The 18,123-nt window shown below is 47.4% G+C and overlaps 1 protein-coding gene across 1 annotated transcript in view; it reads right to left on the reverse strand.

Annotated features, from left to right (window-relative positions):
• Positions 1 to 18,123, reverse strand: part of LOC133343304 (dedicator of cytokinesis protein 1-like) — a 316,745-nt gene that overhangs the window by 50,857 nt on the left and 247,765 nt on the right. The window contains 4 exon segments of the mRNA XM_061552782.1: positions 1,784 to 1,884; positions 4,923 to 5,001; positions 10,719 to 10,813; positions 14,332 to 14,430. Coding sequence (XP_061408766.1) covers positions 1,784 to 1,884; positions 4,923 to 5,001; positions 10,719 to 10,813; positions 14,332 to 14,430 — 374 coding nt within the window.

Raw genomic sequence — 18,123 nt, forward strand, 5'->3', positions numbered from 1 at the left:
AACGCGGTGAAGGAACGCGTCTAAACTGTGGGCGCATCGCACACAGGCTATCGACCCTGGAAGCTGACACCGAGAAAAAAAATATTTACTGAGGCATTCAATAATAGGCCACACTTACTCAGCACTACATGGTGTTCCTCCGTACTCTTTTAGAGTTGTCCGGTCATCGAATGTTATTTGATTTTGTTGCCCTGAGGATTTGGTTTGGATAACTGAAATAGAAAGCCAATATTATGCTTTACTGTGCAGCCTCCCATTGGTAAGGAAGCAGATGAGAACAACCCGCTACACTTTCGAATCACGGGTGGCAAACGAGAATTCAAACTCGAGTTTTAAGCAATGTTAGCTCGGTCCTCTAACACAGCCATTATATGAGCACGCTCAGCCACCTAGCCACTTTTTGAAAATGTTTTAAATTTTAAAAAAATAATGAATATAACGAGACGTCCAAAATCCCTCCTGACTTATCACGGCCTTTCCTTGATAGATGAATATTTCTACAAGGAAGCATCAATTAAAAGATAAAAGTATGGTTTCGTTTTGTGCAGTTGTTGGTGAACGAGGCGAGACCATCACATGTCTGAACTCGAGAAGCGGCATAGGCCAGGGAGTGGCTGCCTCAGATTCAAATCAACGATCTCAGCGGTGCTGGTTTCGGTGATGTCACGTGGTCATTCTGAACCCTCTGGGGTAAAACTCGCAGTTTCAAACATTCGAAACACCTATTGTAAGGTTACATTCAAGTGCACGGCGAAGTATTGGCGCATAATTTTTGACTGCGAACATTACTATGAACTATGCGTACATAATTTCCGAATATATATTCAAAACGTGGAAACAATTTGAAAAAGTAATTTCACTTTTCAAATTTACACGTGGATAATAAATTAAAATTACATATATGGTAATGTTTGAGTTATAGAACATGCCCATAAAGTGAGGAGGCACACACGCTGGAGAATTATGAGGGTTGCTGTTGATTGTTCTACAAAACTGCACAGGGAATCGGCTTATTAAAATAATAATGTTATATTATTATCATTGTTAAACAGCGTCATGTTGCAAATTGCGTCTCAAAATTCCGAGCATAACAAACCACGCAATAGCATCAATGAAGGAACTAGAATGTCAGACATAACACGAACTAGCAAAAACACCACAGAGACACAACACTCACTAGCAAGAACACCACAGAGACACAACACTCACTAGCAAGAACACCACCACAGACACACAACACGCACTAAGCGAGAACACCACCACAGACACACAACAGCAAGAACACCACCACAGAGACGCAACACGCACTAAGTGGGGCAACAGTAAACATTTGGCCTCTGCCATTAGAGTCACGGGATTTGAGCCACAGGCATCCAAGTGGCCAGGCTTGGAGGGCCCCTTAACTCCAAGTCGCTATCGCAGCGGTGTAAATGACCGTTGATCACCACCGCACACTTTCCTTTTGGATATACGGCTGCAGTGATGTTTTATTTAAACTGGTACATTTATAATTAAGTGCACACACATTTAAACAAAGCCCTAATACCAGTGCTGGGGAGTAACGCATTACACGTAATGCAGTCACTATTATCAGGCTACAAAACCCAGGTAACGCTAATCTGGCATTGCCCCCATTAAAAATATGTAAATAATTACTTAGCACGCGCCCAGTATTTATTTATTTACGATTACTTTCGTAACATTTTTTTTTAATACTCCCCAAAATCAATTGAAAGGGCAAAGTGGCAGTACCAGCTGATTGGTTGCTACGAGGAGCACTCACTTGCTGACAATCTTGGCGCGCTTGGCGTGCGAGAAGTTCTCCAGCTGCAGCGACTCCTGCGTGAGGAAGGCGACCGACAAGTGGAAGTAGTTGTTCCACAGCTGACGGGAGAGGAGGGGAGTGGAGGCACAGTCAGTGCTTTAGGGTTAGGTTTTCTTTTGGCACAGGTAAAACCCACTGGGGCAATACATGTTCATTTTCGACAAAGACCTCGTTACACGACGGACACCCGGTTACAGCAAAAAAAAGAAACGTGTGAACATAATTCAATAACGATGACATGTGATCAAGTTATGAATGGCAAAGGTCGCGCATAAACAACTACTGCGATGTGTGTGGTGCGTGTAACAAAGGCGACGGGGTGTGGTGCTGGCCACCCACCCCCTCGTGTGCCGTGCCGGCCTTCATAGGTGCTCACTAACAGCACCTGCCTCAGCAGTCTGTTAAGGCTATAGGGGAGATCTTTGTCTTTGTGTGTTGCTATGGCTCTGTGCGTATGTGTGTGTGTGTACCAGTGTCTGTTTGTCCCACATTCGGCAAGATCGCCTGTGCAACCAAACGCAAGTAAATAGTTATTTACTGCACTTGACACGATCCACCCACTTAGCGATCCTCACTACTCATGATACCAAAATCTAAAGATTTAAAATGGTTAACGACACGGAGATAAATGAGCATATGGGATTCTGCTATAAGATATTAGTTCGGCACTGCATCTTTTGCCTCGGCAACAACTTAACAAAAATAATCATATAAATCCACCATAATCAGAAACATCATCATCATCTTTGCTGTGCTATTATTGTAATTGATATTAATTAACAAAAGTTAGGCCATTATAATATGATTGCAAACACAACTCTAATTTTGGACATAATTGCAATTCTATCTGAAGGCAATTTATCTCAATTATCTAATAATTTGGCAACAAAACAGAGCATGCTACTGCGCAGAAGTTGTGCACAGGAAGAAGACGTGGTTTATGAGCACACGCAGTGGCCAGCCAGAGCCCTCTCGGTCACAAGGCCCCGTTGAAGGGTGGCGGCTGAGCCCATTGTCCCTCTCGTGGCAATACAATGAGACAATTTGTGGGAAGTCAACTATGCTCGTCCAATAGCACACACTATCCCCCATCATATGAATGTGGAATTTCCGCTGCTGGTTGAAGGCAGACAGTAAAAAAGTGAGTGCTCCCCCACGCCCAACCCCCCCCCCCCCCAATTGGCTCATTTGAGCAGCGAGGGTCTTTGAATTGTGACGATGGTTTGAGAAAAAAAGATTAAGGTTCTGGTTATTCACAATATAGTTTTTTTTGGGTTAGATCGCGTAAATATCAATGTGTCGTTAAACCCGCCACCACTCGTCACAGCCAATTAGTAAGGTTTGTCACGTAAACAGAACGTGCCAATTCGTTTCTAGTACAGCACACCGGTGTGTTGGAGAGCAACACCACATTTACAATCTGCATACGACGTTTCGCCAGTAATTACAACCAGCATCATCAGGCGACAGTCAGATTTGTAGATAAATCCTCCTATTACGTTCCTTTAAATAGAGGGGTAGGTGTGATGACGTCACTCGTGAGCCCTTCACATGCGAGGTGTGGGGGGATTAATTAATCCTTCTAAATTGCATATAAATCTGGTTGTTATTCTTAAGTCGATGTTTTATATATGTATATTAAGAGATATGTTGTCCGTAGCAGCCTTTATTTCTGGCACGATTTCACGAATGCCGTACATGGGAGAGGGCTCCCGTTGCTGCTAAATAGACACACACACAGAAGCCAGCGTAATGTGCCTCTGTAACAGAAGCGCCATCCCAAACGACCAAATTATTCATATCATACCCGTGATTACAATGTTTTATTGATGGCGATTCTTTATTCATTATAATCTCGACAGCCAATATCTTGTGTCCTTGCTCCCACAACCATCACGGTTATTATTGCAGCCACTCACTCATCGTCGATCTGTGGAGCCTTTACAGACATTGGTGCCAGCGTTGCTTGAGACCATCTCTTAAAGGCGCAAGATGAGATGAGACGGTGGTGTAGCAACAACCACAACCAGCCACCTTCCCAGAGATGAATTTCACGCACAGCACCGAGTACTTTTTTTAAGGCTGAGCCAAACGGGAGAGGGGACAAGTCCAGGTTCAGATCCAATTGATGGAATGCAGTTGTACACATCGCGTAGACTCCTCAATGCCACGCTGCAGGTAGCGGCCTCACTGCGCGACGCACACTTGCACTGTCCTCCCTGCTCGCTCATCTCCACTCTGGAATTCCCTTGCTCCCTCTCGTCTATCCAAGCTCACGTAACTCAACTCGTTTCACAAAGCACGCCAGTGCACACCGATGGCCACATTGTTTCGTTATAATCTCCGGTGCCTCATTTATAAGAAAATGGAAAGAAAAAAATACTGCAATAGCAGCAGTGGCCTTTAATGAAGTGGGATCTTTTGGCCCTGGTTAAAGCCTTTAACGAGATGACAATGATGATGTATGCTTGATCATGTAATGATTAAGGGCAACGCGCTCGTGATTTATAACTGTTGCCATCAGAAGATAATTGTTATTTTGTTAATTGTCAATCTAATTGCAAGGTGTATTAGCTGCCAAACCGGGGTTGTTTACAGCGCTAACGACGGCGTTGTGAAGACTTTCCGACGCATTCACTCCGTCCGTCCACAGTCACCCCTTCCAGCGCCGTCTCCTGCCCAAGCCCAACTCACTTTCTGATTGGTGAACGCGATGTCTCTAACCTGCGAGTGCTCTGCAGTAAAATATGAAATGCTTACGGGAACGAACACACGTTGGAAAGCACAAAACAATCTATGCTTATGGGTATATTTATTTCCCCCCCCAACCTCGAATAGGATTCATGATTGCCAAATGCAGAAGCACATTTTAATAGGACTTTGGATGTATAAAATTAATTGATTCCCTGAGTAATTATAATTTAATTAACAAATGTGGCATACCGATTGTGTGGTCTATACACATATATATTGCAGGTGTAATTATTTTGGCAGTGCATCCTGCTGAACAATTAAGAAAACAATTATATTAGAGATCGAGTGTAGAATAGACCATATGTTACTCATTCCATTTTTGCACAAAAGCCCCATCTCTTACCTGCAACTCGAAGCTGACACTGTCCAAAAACATTCTGTTCAGCGTGTCTGCAAACTGGTTAATGGCTCGGAGGAACACCCTGCAAACCACACGCACAAAAAGACACAGATAGAGATCTCCCGTATAGCCTTAAGAAACTGTTGGAGCAAGTGCTGTTAGAGAGCACCTACGACGGCCGGCACGGCACACGGCGCTTGTGCCAGGCTATGTGCACGTTAAGGCCACGTGAAGTGTCCCGCTCCCCCCACACACACACAGACACGCATGCACGAGGACAACACTCCTCTGTTCGGCTTCATAGATTGCAGGGCCCAGTGCTGTTTGCGAGCGCCTATTAAAACACAGAACATTCGACGGGAGGTTGGTGTAGCAAGAACCATGTCTAGCCACGTTTATCTCCTCAAATATGTTATTCACACACTGCACCATGTACTTACTTAAGGCTTAGTTCAGCGAGAGATGAATATTGCACTGGGTCAGATTTGCTGCAATGAATGCTGTTCGCAAGCACCTATTAAAACTGGCACAGTGTATACGTGAAAAGTGGCGAGCACCATGCACATAAGGCCACATTCATCTCCCCGCTGCTGATTTCTTTAAGCTCAGTTGACCTCGGGGAGATACGGGTACAGGCTCAAATACTCTGTTTGCCACTGGTGCTGTGCACAATTGTCGGGATCCCAGTACAATGCGATAGCCAATGCACCACCTACTCTCACACACAAAGTCAAAGACAACAATTCTCCCATTTAGCCTGAAAGGCTGTAGGGGCAATTGCTCTTAGCGAGCGCCAATTCATGTTGGCCTGCCACAAAATGAGACAGCCGCTTTTGTCATCCTAGTGTTGATGTTTATACGTGGACCAGGTGTTCACAAATCCATTTACGTGGTGATTCTGCATTGGCAGTGGTGCACAAGCAAATCCGCGCCATCGTGAATAACACTGTCGCCTTACAGGTGACCCTTGTAACTTGATGCGAGAAATGAATCATACTGCCACGTGGAATATCTAGCACGAGCTCAAGACAGAGAGGGGAGAACACTGCCAAATGCTCATTGTTGCAGGAAAAATACTTGACTTGACTTTTGACATTGGTTCAAACCGCTCTCTCCTACTAATTAATTTCTCGTATAATTATTCAGCTGCCAACATAAAAAAAAATGCTCCAATCTTGGCTCTTTTGAGTTGGTGGCTATTGCAAGGCTGTTCTAAGAAAATGCACAACGGTGGTATTGACTTACGGAGCAGAAAGGGATTCCCGTTTCATTGTTCTGTTGGAGGCAACTTGTGACGCATGAGATGCAAACGAAAATTCTGACCTACGTATATTTTGTCTGGCTCCTGAGTGACCTCTCTCAAGTGGAAAGAGCATCATTATTTCCTGCCGCTGTTAAAATGCATCAACGGATCAAACGAGGGTGGTCGAACAGGATGCGGTCTGTTTTAAAAGCAGTGGTCGGCCACAAGGCACAAGGAAGCCCAAAGGTATTCGAGTCACCAATGAGATGTCAACACCGTGTCAAGGGCCGCGCTATTACTGCATCATCCAGTCTCGCTGGCCACCCGCACCCCCGCTGCCTGCGTTTAGAAACAACGCACGTTTTCCAGTATTTGGCTACTGCTATGAATTCCCACCTGACGAAACACTTCTCGCTGAGCTATCATTTGCGGCCAGGCCGATTCAGAAAGAGAGCGACGTAGCTCAGTGGGCCTTACCTGGTAAAATACAAACTAGTTTTAGTTGATAGTTTAACGGAGGAAATATTCGCACGGGCAATGCCCAAATGGTTACTTTGAAACACAAGGTCAAGTTCAAGGGGTCAACACGGCCACTGGCATTTGACGCCTCCAAAACTCAGCATCGCTCCTCCCCCTTCCTCCTGCCCAGGTCGCGGGAATCTTGCACAGTGAACACCGGACGTGCAGCTTCTGCCCTAACAGTGCCGTTCACCGCCTGGCTTACGTTCTACTCCCCTCGGTCACTGGTCACCTGCCCCTCCGCCATCCCGGACATGTCTAGCAGCATCCATAACCTCCCCTTCACAATTAGCTCCACTGTTAGGTCTACATTGTTGCATTGTCATTAACAAAACCACTATAGTCGCTAAGTATATCCTGTCAAGGAATTTATAGCATCTTCCACATAACCTATAGATAAAGGCCTGGAGCACAGCTTCTCTGACATACATTATTCATGCTTCAAACATCCATCTCTTAACACCAACGTTGACCTCTCGTCTATTTTAAACTGGTTTATGCATTGCTTGTCCTATGAAAAGAAAGGCTGTGCCTTATAAATGTGGATTCCCCACTCCTGGGTGAGTCACCCACAGAGACCCCTTTGTCACAACCTGGCACATTTTTACTTTTAATTGCTTCTAAATCATCAACCGATCCTTAAAAATGCAACTATGTCAAATTCCATGTTCAGAGAGTGCAAGCCTCACAAAATTTGTGTACACATATACAAACCATTATTAATACTCTCAAAATTAAATTTATCGATCGCCCAAGAATCGGGGCTGGAATTATCTGCGCATCAATGCTGTTCACGGGTTTATTCAATAGAGCGGCTGTCACAGTAAATAAAGTCGGAGTTTGCAAAGTAATTGAATGAGCACGGCCATGCATGGCTAATGCGTTCTTTATAAAGGCGGCGCGACGATAATTCATTTACCCTTCAAACAATTTCATCGAACAACCGCAGTCGGCGGACCCCACGTCCCACGCACGTGACGTTTGCGTGGCCCGACGCGGCCGTACACCACGTGCACGCGCGCGCCTGCGGCTCAGGCAACTGCTTTCAGGCGAGCGTAATGGACTGAACTGACCTGATCTGCGGCGGCCGCTTTGTCCTGCAGGAAACCTGGTGACTTGGGGACGCTTAGTCGTCTGACCACTGCCGGTCGTAAATCAATAAATGTTGTATATTTAACCAGGTGAGCTTCCGGGCTTCCGACAAAGTTGTACTGGATTTGTCAGATAATACTGTTGGGATTTCAAACTGCAGCCTTCCGATTGTGAATCACATGCTCGAACGACATTGTCACCTGATCGGCTGACATTACGTAGTAGTGAGGTTTGTTTTGTTTTTCATCTATAGGGGCACTCAATTATCACGCTGTGAAAAATAACATCCTTCTTAAATGGCCACAAGATGTCAAGGAGTGGGCTGAGAAGATGAAGCCCTCCCTCGAAACTAATTCTGGAGTCATTTCAATATTTAAATCTCTTTTCAAGACTGGATGACCCTCCGCTATACTGTGTAAAGTGTGGTTTGTCACATTTCAATTATTTGACATCGATATATTTGCATGTTTTAGCCCGGATAATGAGGCTTCCCCTGATTTACATTTAAAAAACGAAATAGTATTTTGTGACCTAAGAACCCGGTAACAACAAGACGTATCCATCTACACTAGATTTCAAGTGCCAGCGCAGCACGCTGATAGAGCCATCATGGGACTCTCTCGGGCATGTTATCTGTGGGTGATGTTTACATTCGCAATTTGGCCTATTGGCATCAACGCATCATGACGAATGTCTTATCCACAATAGGAGTAGCACTGTGACAAATGTCCGGAGATACAGACCTAATGTTCCTCGCATGACCAGTCAAATCAAAAGTTTAATTGTCAGAACTTGATTTCTACCAACGTAAAAAGTGGCCAAACAAATGTTTAACGGACGTGTTTTTTGTTTTGTGTCTGTGCAGTCATCGGTAATTCCATCGACGCGCTGCATCTGAGACCCTGCCATTTCTGTGAACTTCCCTGCGATTCAAACGCAGGATCCAGGTAGGGCCAACTCTGCATACCGACCTCCAGAGTTTCAGGCGTGAAAACGCACACCGCTTACAATTCCGGGCGGCCGCAGGAATCAAATCATCGACTCTATGGAAACTGGCTGAGCAGCGAATGTGTTACTCACTTGGCAAACCAAGCATCTAATTGTTATTAATGACAATTACAGATTTGGTTGCACGCTTCTGTCATTATTTAATCAATGCCATTGCAGTCAAGAAGATTAAATATCCCCTGTTCAAATCTCCATTGGGTGGTTCCTATCTTCATCTGTGTTCCTGAGCCTAGTGAGTAGTGTACATACTCCTATGGCAGGGGCAGTATATCCACAAATAAACCACTGAGATGTATATTCAAAGTGTTTCCTTGATATAAATGTGTGCATGGCGGAGTGTCGTGGTTAGCGCTCTGCACCATGAACCTAGCAATCCGAGTTCACATCCTGCTCACGGCTAAAAACAGTGGTAGATATTTGAACTGGTCCCGGCCTCCCCTAGGTCTACTCAGCCTCCATTGAGTACTTGGCACAGTTGTATAAACATCGCCACTAGGGATACAAAAGCGGCCAGGCATGGTGCTGGCCGCCCACACCCTCACTTGCCATGCTGGCCTTCATAGATGCCCACTAACAACACTTGCCGCAAAAGTCTGTTAAGGCTACATGGGGGATCTTTGTATTTATAACCCCTCAAATACAGGAACGTAGTGCTTTGCGCGCTGCACTATGAACACGGCAACCCTACCTTCAAATAATGTGTTGCTTTCTGGTGCTTAGGAAAGCAATTGACAAATAACGGATTACGATGCATTTATACTTGAATCCGTTTTTAACAACGAAAAGGGTGTCAGGGCCATTGTCAACTCGGAACAAGAACGAATGCCCTAGAGGGTTATTTCTTTGAAGCTCAATTTCTCTCCCGCATCAATAGGTGGCATGAGTTTCCTTTGGCAGGAATTTCGAGGCGGATCCGCGTCGCCTTGGCTCGTTCATTGAATCAGATTCAGAGACGTCCATGTGGCTGTGCGTGGCGTCCCACGTGACCTAGTTCACTTGTGACGTGGGCTGCCCCAACAACACCAGGCTCACCTCTAGATTGGAACCCCTTGCACGTTGTTTTCACCGGATATTCATGCCATGTTTCCGCAACCAGTAAGATTGGCTGTGTGTTCCCGGAGCGCCCTGCAGATATCCGTGTCCCCACGCATCGAGAGACACGGGGCCCTGCCAAGTTCAGCCCCCAACCCCCCACCCGCCCCTACCCCACCACCCCCTCCACACTCACTTCCGGTCACTCGCTGCTGTCCTGCAAGCAATAATATTACCAGAGTGCGCATTGGACACATCCGTTGATTAGATTACACGATTACACATTGTCTTTGTAACTTTCCGCTCTTCACTCGAAACAAAACAACACTGCCGTTGACGCCCGAGGCAGCGAGCCGCGCCACTCACCACTGCGTGTCCCGTTTGCACGCTGACCGCTGCGTGTGCCACTGCGTGTGCCGCTTGCACGCCGACCGCTGCGTGTGCCACTGCGTGTCCCGTTTGCACGCTGACCGCTGCGTGTGCCACTGCGTGTGCCGCATGCACGCTGACCGCTGCGTGTGCCACTGCGTGCGCCGCTTGCACGCTGACCGCTGTATGTGCCACTGTACGTGCCGCTTGCACGCTGACCGCTGCGTGTGCCACTGTAGGTGCCGCTTGCACGCCGACCGCTGCATGTCCCGTTTGCACGCTGACCGCTGCGTGTGCCGCTTGCGCGCTGACCCCCGCACGACGTGCACGACTGGTTCCAACGTCCGCCCCACTTTTAAGTGCTGCGACCCCGTTATGGAAAGCCGGCTCCCGGGACTACCTTCCGACGGCACAGCCGGTGATGGGTTGGCCCGGCAGAGCTGGGAATGCGAGCCAGCGGACGTACGACACCACTCACCAGCTCACCCTCCCGGCACACCTCAAGCGCCGCGAGGGGGGCAACCTGGAGCGCTCACCTGTTCTGCATCATGTTCATGATGACCCAGTCCGCCGGGTACACATTCTTGCCGATGAGGTTCTTGAACATGATGAATGTTTCCATCAGAAAGTCCTGGAGGAATGCAGCATCCATCCTCATCAAGCGCAATCACATCAAGCCGTTGCAGTTGCTTCTTTCCTTCTGCCAGATCCCAGAAGTCACACAGTTGACAGCCAGCCACCAGGGTGTGCTTCAACATTATCCCACCACCTGGCCCAAGTCTTACTCTGATCCCAGAGTCAACATTAGACCTCCAAGGAACATTGAGAGTATCCCACCATCTGGCTTTAGATCTTCCCGAGTGTTTGCTTCTTTCATACGGCCACAAATCCGTTTCCATATTTGCTTATAATTTGAAAAATTATCACGAGTATCGTGCGTTCAGAGATACATTTGCAAGCTGACACCACGATGGAAAAACCAACGCACAGGGCGTAACGATAAAATGAGAGTAAACAGCAATATTTCATTTCCCTAGTCGCATGAGCTCACCATACGCACTGCATAATTTTGCCAATCACGGTTTAGTCTCTACACAGAAGAAAGCCAAAATGAGGTTACCCTAATACAACTGACACATTAGAGAACAAAAAAATGAATTACTTCCCCAACGCTGTCTGATATTTTTTCATCGTCTAAATCGTTGGAGGGATTAGAATAACAGATGGCAGTTAAACATTAACATGCCGCCAAAGCTGATTTTTTTTCTTCTTCATATTTATCCAACAGCCTTCCCATGTGGCCCCACACCGCAGTCCTCAATGTTTAAGTTGTCGGGCTCTAATTCCCACCCCCCCCCACACCCGCGTCCCCTCCATTGGGGAAGAGATGTCCCCCAGCGGCGCGGCCGTGGGGAGCGTGTCGCGGTGTCACCGGTGGCCGTGAGTTTCACATTAAATAAGCCCGGCGCCAAAGCACGGCAGATGTTCTTCCTGCACGCGGCGCCGGGTTCATGCACGCGTGGGCGGGCGGAAGGGAAGGGGCGGGGGGGGGGGTGTTTGCAAATTGACAGCCGTGTCTCATTTCTGCCACGTGTCATTGAGCTTAAAATGATGAGAGCGGTGAAATCAGGGCACGTGTTTAAGAACACTGCGAGGCGCGTGGGGCTGCGTTTGCATCCCGGCAGATTGTTTCCCTGCTGCTAGGAAACGCGGCTGGAGCGGAGAGCCGGCGTTACTCAGGGCAGAGATTCGTGGGTTCGAGAGGCGGCTTGGCAGCGCTCCTTATTCCCTTCCTCTTCGTGCGGCAAGAAATGGCCCTCCCCGGTTGCTCCATCGCTCCCTGCGTGCGAGTAACGCGTTGCTCTGACGAGCCTGTAGCACGACGCGGCTGCGTGTAATCTCACGCTGCAAGTGTCTTTCCATCGTGCAGATTTTACTGTTTGTTAGCCTGTACCGGTTCATCCCTTTTGATTTTACATTCATTGTTTTTCGGAATAAAAATAAACGCACAATTCCAAAACCAATTAAAATGCAGGCAGTTAAGTAATTACATCCAAAACGCGGCTTAACAAGAGGAAGCAGCAGCCAGTTCGCATTTCTTAAAAAAGAAACAAATATGGTATTTTTATGTTATTAATAGCAACCTCGAGTCATAGTGCTCAGACCAATTCCTTTACAAAGGTACCAAATCGTATTGGCCACATTTATAAATGCGACCAAATCCGATTAGATTGACCACATGCAGCCGCCGTAGTTGGCCTGCTTCTCAGCTGCAAATGAAGGAGTCACTGCAAGCCGTTTTTTTTAGTTCAAAAAATATATATATTAAGTCTCAAAAATCTGAAAAGACTGACAACGTGTGTGGGAGTGATGTGGTGCACGCCTCTAATCTGGCAACTTTGGTTATCCAAGCACGGCGGGATGAGGAATTGGCGTGGGACACCGACTAACCGGGTGCAGCAGAGCGAGCGTCCACCCAGATCTGTGCGGAGTGCGAGTGTTTTCCGCATTTTTCGATTTAAAGCTTTCGAGACTGCAGCGATTCATATTCTTGATTCTTTCGGTAAAGTCACATACGTCAAGAATGTTTTCCGCATGTTATGTTTGGATTTTATCTGGATATGTGGGTATGTATGTTGAACTTTTTTCACACTCTACGTAGCCAATAGTGTTCATTGGAGGTGCGGGTACTCTTGTGTTTCCTCCAATAAAGAACAAGTAGCCCAAATAAGACCCCTCATGAGGCTTTTACCCTGGCTAAAACAAACACATATTGGTATTAATTGTTTGGAGTTGACTTACATCATCATCATAATCATGTTTTTTTTTCTGGTCGATTAACTGATTGCCACTTTGTGGGAACTCATTAAGATATTATCACGAGTATTAACTGGAACCCGATTCCGTAATGTGGAATTTTCACAGCTGGCTGAGGGCCTCTAATAAATATGAGCCCAGCTCCACTGCCCTTCAAGTGCAGCGACACCCTGACTGCTTCTGTTATTTGTAGAGGAAAACAAGACTTCCGTTCTGGTCTGCATCATGTACAACCTGATGTTCGTGCAGTAAAGCATGGGAGGTTGGTTACAGCATCAATGTGGACAGCAAATGACTGATCATGATGGTGATGATTCATTATCAATTCCATGTTAATTTCTTATGAGTAGTGGACGTAATTAGTTTGAAGGTTTAACACCAATTATAGCATCCCGGCCGTGTTATTTATAATAAGACAAGAAAAGAATAAATGCCCCTTCTGAAACTCCCCACGGGCAGCAGAGGTGATGACTGCTAATTGAATGTAAACCCTGTTTAACAAAACGTAATTAATGGGGAATATCCTTCAAAGGGTGGTGTCAACGCTGTGTTCTTCAAACAATGTCATGAGTTCATCTTTGATCACTGCATTTGCAGCCCTCTACCAGAAGTGGAAATTCCAAATTCTTAGGGCAGAAACCGGTCTCCGTAGAGGCACGAGAGTGTTGGCTTCCCACCACGAAGTAGCGATTTTCACGACCCTGTAAGAAGGATGGGATGAGTCGACCCCCTCTGACGAGATGACGTATTAGCCACGAGGAGTTCGAGAAAGGCACCCCCGTTCACAATCGGCCGCTCACGAGTTCTGATCTTGACTCAGCTCGTCATCCTGCCACAGTCGACGCGGCGATTAAACGAGAGAAGGTGACGGTGGTCGTCCTGTGGGGAGACCGGCCCCAACGCCAAACACCGGCGCCTTTCAATCACCGGCTGGCACCGCACCCGTGCCGGTGGTAGGGCCTCCACCAGAGGGAGCTCCAGAGGCTATTTTTGGCCTACTCTTCCATGCTGCGTGGACGTCTTGGAAGGGATAGAAGTACGCACACTTTAACCCACCACACACGGCTCACCGATCGGCTAACCATGGTGTGCTGATTTAAACTGCCGGGTGAAGTAGGGGTGGAGGGGGGAGGTGGGATCAATAAAAACTATCCCCATCGTTCCGACTGCCGCGTCGGGATATTTAACCGGCTAGTTCCGGATTGCAAGTCCGTTTTGTTAACCACGACAGCACGGCAGCACCCCCCCCCCCCCGCACCGCCATGAGCTGTGTATGCTGTGCCGTGAAGAAACAGCGTGCGTGCTCATTCAAGGTGGAGAGTGGAGACTCACGACGAGGTCGGAGCGTGTCTTGAACGTCTGGATGTAGTACTGGTAGTGGCTCTCGTCCATCTGTCGCAGGATGGCCGTCATGCACGCCACAAAATGGTTCTGCAAACGCACACACGCGCGCACAGAGCGAAGCATTACGTTAATCCCGTCCCACGTGGTTCACGAAGCAGCTTGCGACACATCATAGTCAACACGCCGTCGTCTCTCCGCAGGCGCACGCTGCACCGACCGGGCATCGCAGTCAGTCTGCCACAAGTTTCAAGTTTGCTTATGGGGGGGGGGGGGACTAAAAAATAAATGAAAGGGCTTCATCAAGTAGTTGATTGAGCATGGCTACTAATGACGATGAACGGTGGTACACAGGCCTGTAACCGGGCTTCGAGGTACAAAGGAACAGTTTTTTTCAATTAATACATTTTCACGCACCGCAAACTATCGCGCCGGTATCGTTATGATGGTGCGATACAATTGCACCAAATCTTTAGTATTGAGGGCTTGCGGGGTCAACATTAAAATGGGGACAACGCCTCACGTGTTGAGCGCAGACTGCGGTGTTTGGCGTGGGGAGGGGAGGGGTTGTGAGGGATAGGCAGGAGCTCCCCAACACCGGGGGGACACCCCAAGGGCACGGCGTCCGCGCGACAGCGGTCGTGGGAAGGGGTGCGGGGCTGAGGCAGCGGTGATGGCGAGCGTTTGTCTGGAGGTTCTCTGTACACTCGATGGGGGACTCACCTAATGGAAAACTATCGTCTGCTCGTTTGTAGGAGGATCTCGCGTGTACCAATGATGGTAAGGGAATGCTACACCGCCACACTTTTAGAGACCAACCCAGTTTAGATGCCCCATCCTGTGTTCACTTGTCATTATCTTTCTCACAGTGCATAAATCATTCTATATATCTCGCCATGTCGTGACATCGCTCCCAACAGCACGTGACGTGTTAGCTGCTTCGTGTGTCAAGTGGGACGTGCTAAACAATCATGGGGCACGTGCAGCGTGGAACAAGTCCATTTCTGATTGGATGGGAGTAAATTGCTGTTGGCGGAAGGACGTAGCGTGATGGGCCGTGAGAACTGGAGTTTGGAAAACCTTGCATGAACACTTCCTCATGATATAAAACAATGTGAGGTTTATCTTCTTGGTTCTTTCGGTAAAGTCACGTAGAATGGAAACAATTCTACGTGACTTTACCGAAAGAACCAAGACGATGAATCCCTGCAGTCACGAAAGCTTTAAATCGAAATATCAAGTTTGCTACCATTTAAAACCATGGCCTACTTGAGGTTGCAGAACAAGGCCATCCAAAATCTTTCAACTGACTTTGAGTTTGGGATTGTAAACGTGCTTGTTAACAGCCGATATCTGTACGGCAGAGTGACAGCAACTCCCAATCTGAAGGTCGTCAGTTCAACTACGAATGGAGGTGCACTCAGATCATCGTCTGTACCCGCCCTCCGTCAATCCACTTTTGGATGAAAGCAACACCGTGGTGTGTCAATCACTGGAACGTAGCACTTACCACTGATGTCAGATGGGATGCTCACCACTGTACCACCATGTTGAGTGGATTAATGGAATAAAGATAATGAGGTTGAATAAAATTAAATGAGTACCACTTCGTGGCAAGGCACCAGCGGATGTTCCCAGGGAGAGGCTACCAACTACAGAAATATGGAATTTTCATCGGTGGCTTGGCAGCACCAACAGAAGTGATCCACAGAGCCGCACGCATGCTCGCTCGTGACAGCGCTGAGATACTTTGACTTGACAAACACGGGTTGAGGCATCTGCTCGAAAGAGTTCGCTCCGCGGGACACTAGCGACTAATTAGTGGCTTGAGGGATGCAGAGATTTGAGCTTCGAGACTGCGGCGGCTCATTAGGCTGGGTTCCCTGACAAGGGAGTTGACGCTTTAAGAAGTCCCTTCAAACACAAGTGGCCGGTCAAGCTCTCAGAAGGTTCAAAATGCCTTCTGTGAGAACAGAGCCAGACTAGAGCAGGGCCCTCCACAAGACCAGCTTCCTTCAAATCTTGAAGCCAGCAAGTCAAGTACCTCTTAACCATAACACCACTTGGTTATAAAAAAAAAAAATAAGAGTATATACCAGGCTCTTAAATATAGGGGATTCGCCAGTCTAGACCGGACCATGATTGGCCTGCACAGAATAACTGACCATGTAAACGTGTTCTTGGAAATTGACCATCTCCAGTGACTACAGCTGTGTAGTTACTTGGCCCAGGTGCGATATCAGGTTTGGGCAACTTTGTCGTGATGAATATAGTTCACAGTAACTTTATGCAAAATTAAAAAAGCAGCAGCAGCAGCATGGATTCCTCGATTCACCCCACAGCGCACTCCATCGTGCCCCAAAAGTAAATACAAAATGTGTTTGTATAGATTTAAAACAAATTTTTTTTATCACAAAATGAATAAGTGCCGTCAATCATGAATGTCAATGTTCAAGAAATTAATCACAGGCAATTATAATTCTCAAAAAGCAATCACCTTTATTTATTAAACGTTATATTTACACTATTTCTGATGACTTGTTATTATTTACATTGTGCCTATGCATGTTTTATGGTTCTTTACGTAAATGACAGCGTTCACTCGGGCTTCATTTCTCACGGAAAATTTCCTGATCTTACTAGGGGGCCCCCAAACCCCCACGCCTTCTGGAACTTGACCCCTAACCTCCCCACTGACAGGGAGTGGGGAAGGGGGGTGGAGAGTGGAGGGTGGGAGAGAAGGCGGGAAGATATTTTCTGGAGCTCGGCCCTGGACTGCTCCAGCTGAAATAAAACCCTGGTGTGAACCAACGATAATTGTTTTGAACGTGCATCTTTTTCCCCCTTCCCTATTACAGGTGGCGGCAGTGTGCCCGCTGACTCGAGGGTTAATCCATCTGCCCGTGGTCTCAACGCCCTCTCTTGTCCGCAGACAGGTGACCCCTGCGCCGAACACCTGAGTGGGCTGTCACAGGCCGCGCAGGTTTGATGTATGTTTTAATCACGGCTCCAACGAGCTCCTCGAAACGCGATTGCTCATTTTCTGGGGCGTCGTCGGGATAGGGCCCGTGGGGGGATGAGAGACCAGGCAGCATCTGGCAATCTAAAGAAACATCTTAGGGAGCACACTCGCATATGTTTTTTTATTCGTCACCACCGTCGTGGCGGCTGCGTGCTGATAATTGCCTCCAGCAACGGTGGGCGGCGGGGGCAGAACCTGGCAAATCCGGCACAGACGCTTTTAACTGCGACGAGCGCCTGGCGCAGTCGTCGTCGTTGTTGTTGCGTAATTTGGTCGAGGGCAATTTTTCAAATTGGCAATCTGGGCCATAATTCTGGCACATGGTGATCTACTTTTGGAAATGAGGTCTGGGGGGGGGGGTCTTGAAAGTGTATTTCAAAATTGACGGCACACTTAAACTAAACTGTTTTTCATTTTACCAGGTAAGGCCCACTAAGAACCTGGGCCCAGATCCAGGTAGGGAGAATACGCGATTTAACCAGGATCAAGGATCACAATTATAGCAAGGTCGATGGTCTCAGCTAATGACTGCATAACATTGTCGTATGCATTTTTTCCCACTCAGTTCAGTCTAACCGAGAACCAAATCGCACGTTTGTTTATGATGGCTGATACGTGGTAAACTCCTCTTCAAACAGCACAACTGAGTTTCATATAGCGAGGAACTACAGAAATACTTCTACGATATGAACTCCCCGTGCCAGACAAGAAGTGATACTTTGCTGACAGAAGGAGCACCTCCACTGCTCGTTCGAAGCCCG

The sequence above is a fragment of the Lethenteron reissneri genome, chromosome 17, assembly GCF_015708825.2.
Source record: "Lethenteron reissneri isolate LAM-NWPU_2019-01 chromosome 17, ASM1570882v1, whole genome shotgun sequence".
NCBI lineage: Eukaryota > Metazoa > Chordata > Hyperoartia > Petromyzontiformes > Petromyzontidae > Lethenteron > Lethenteron reissneri.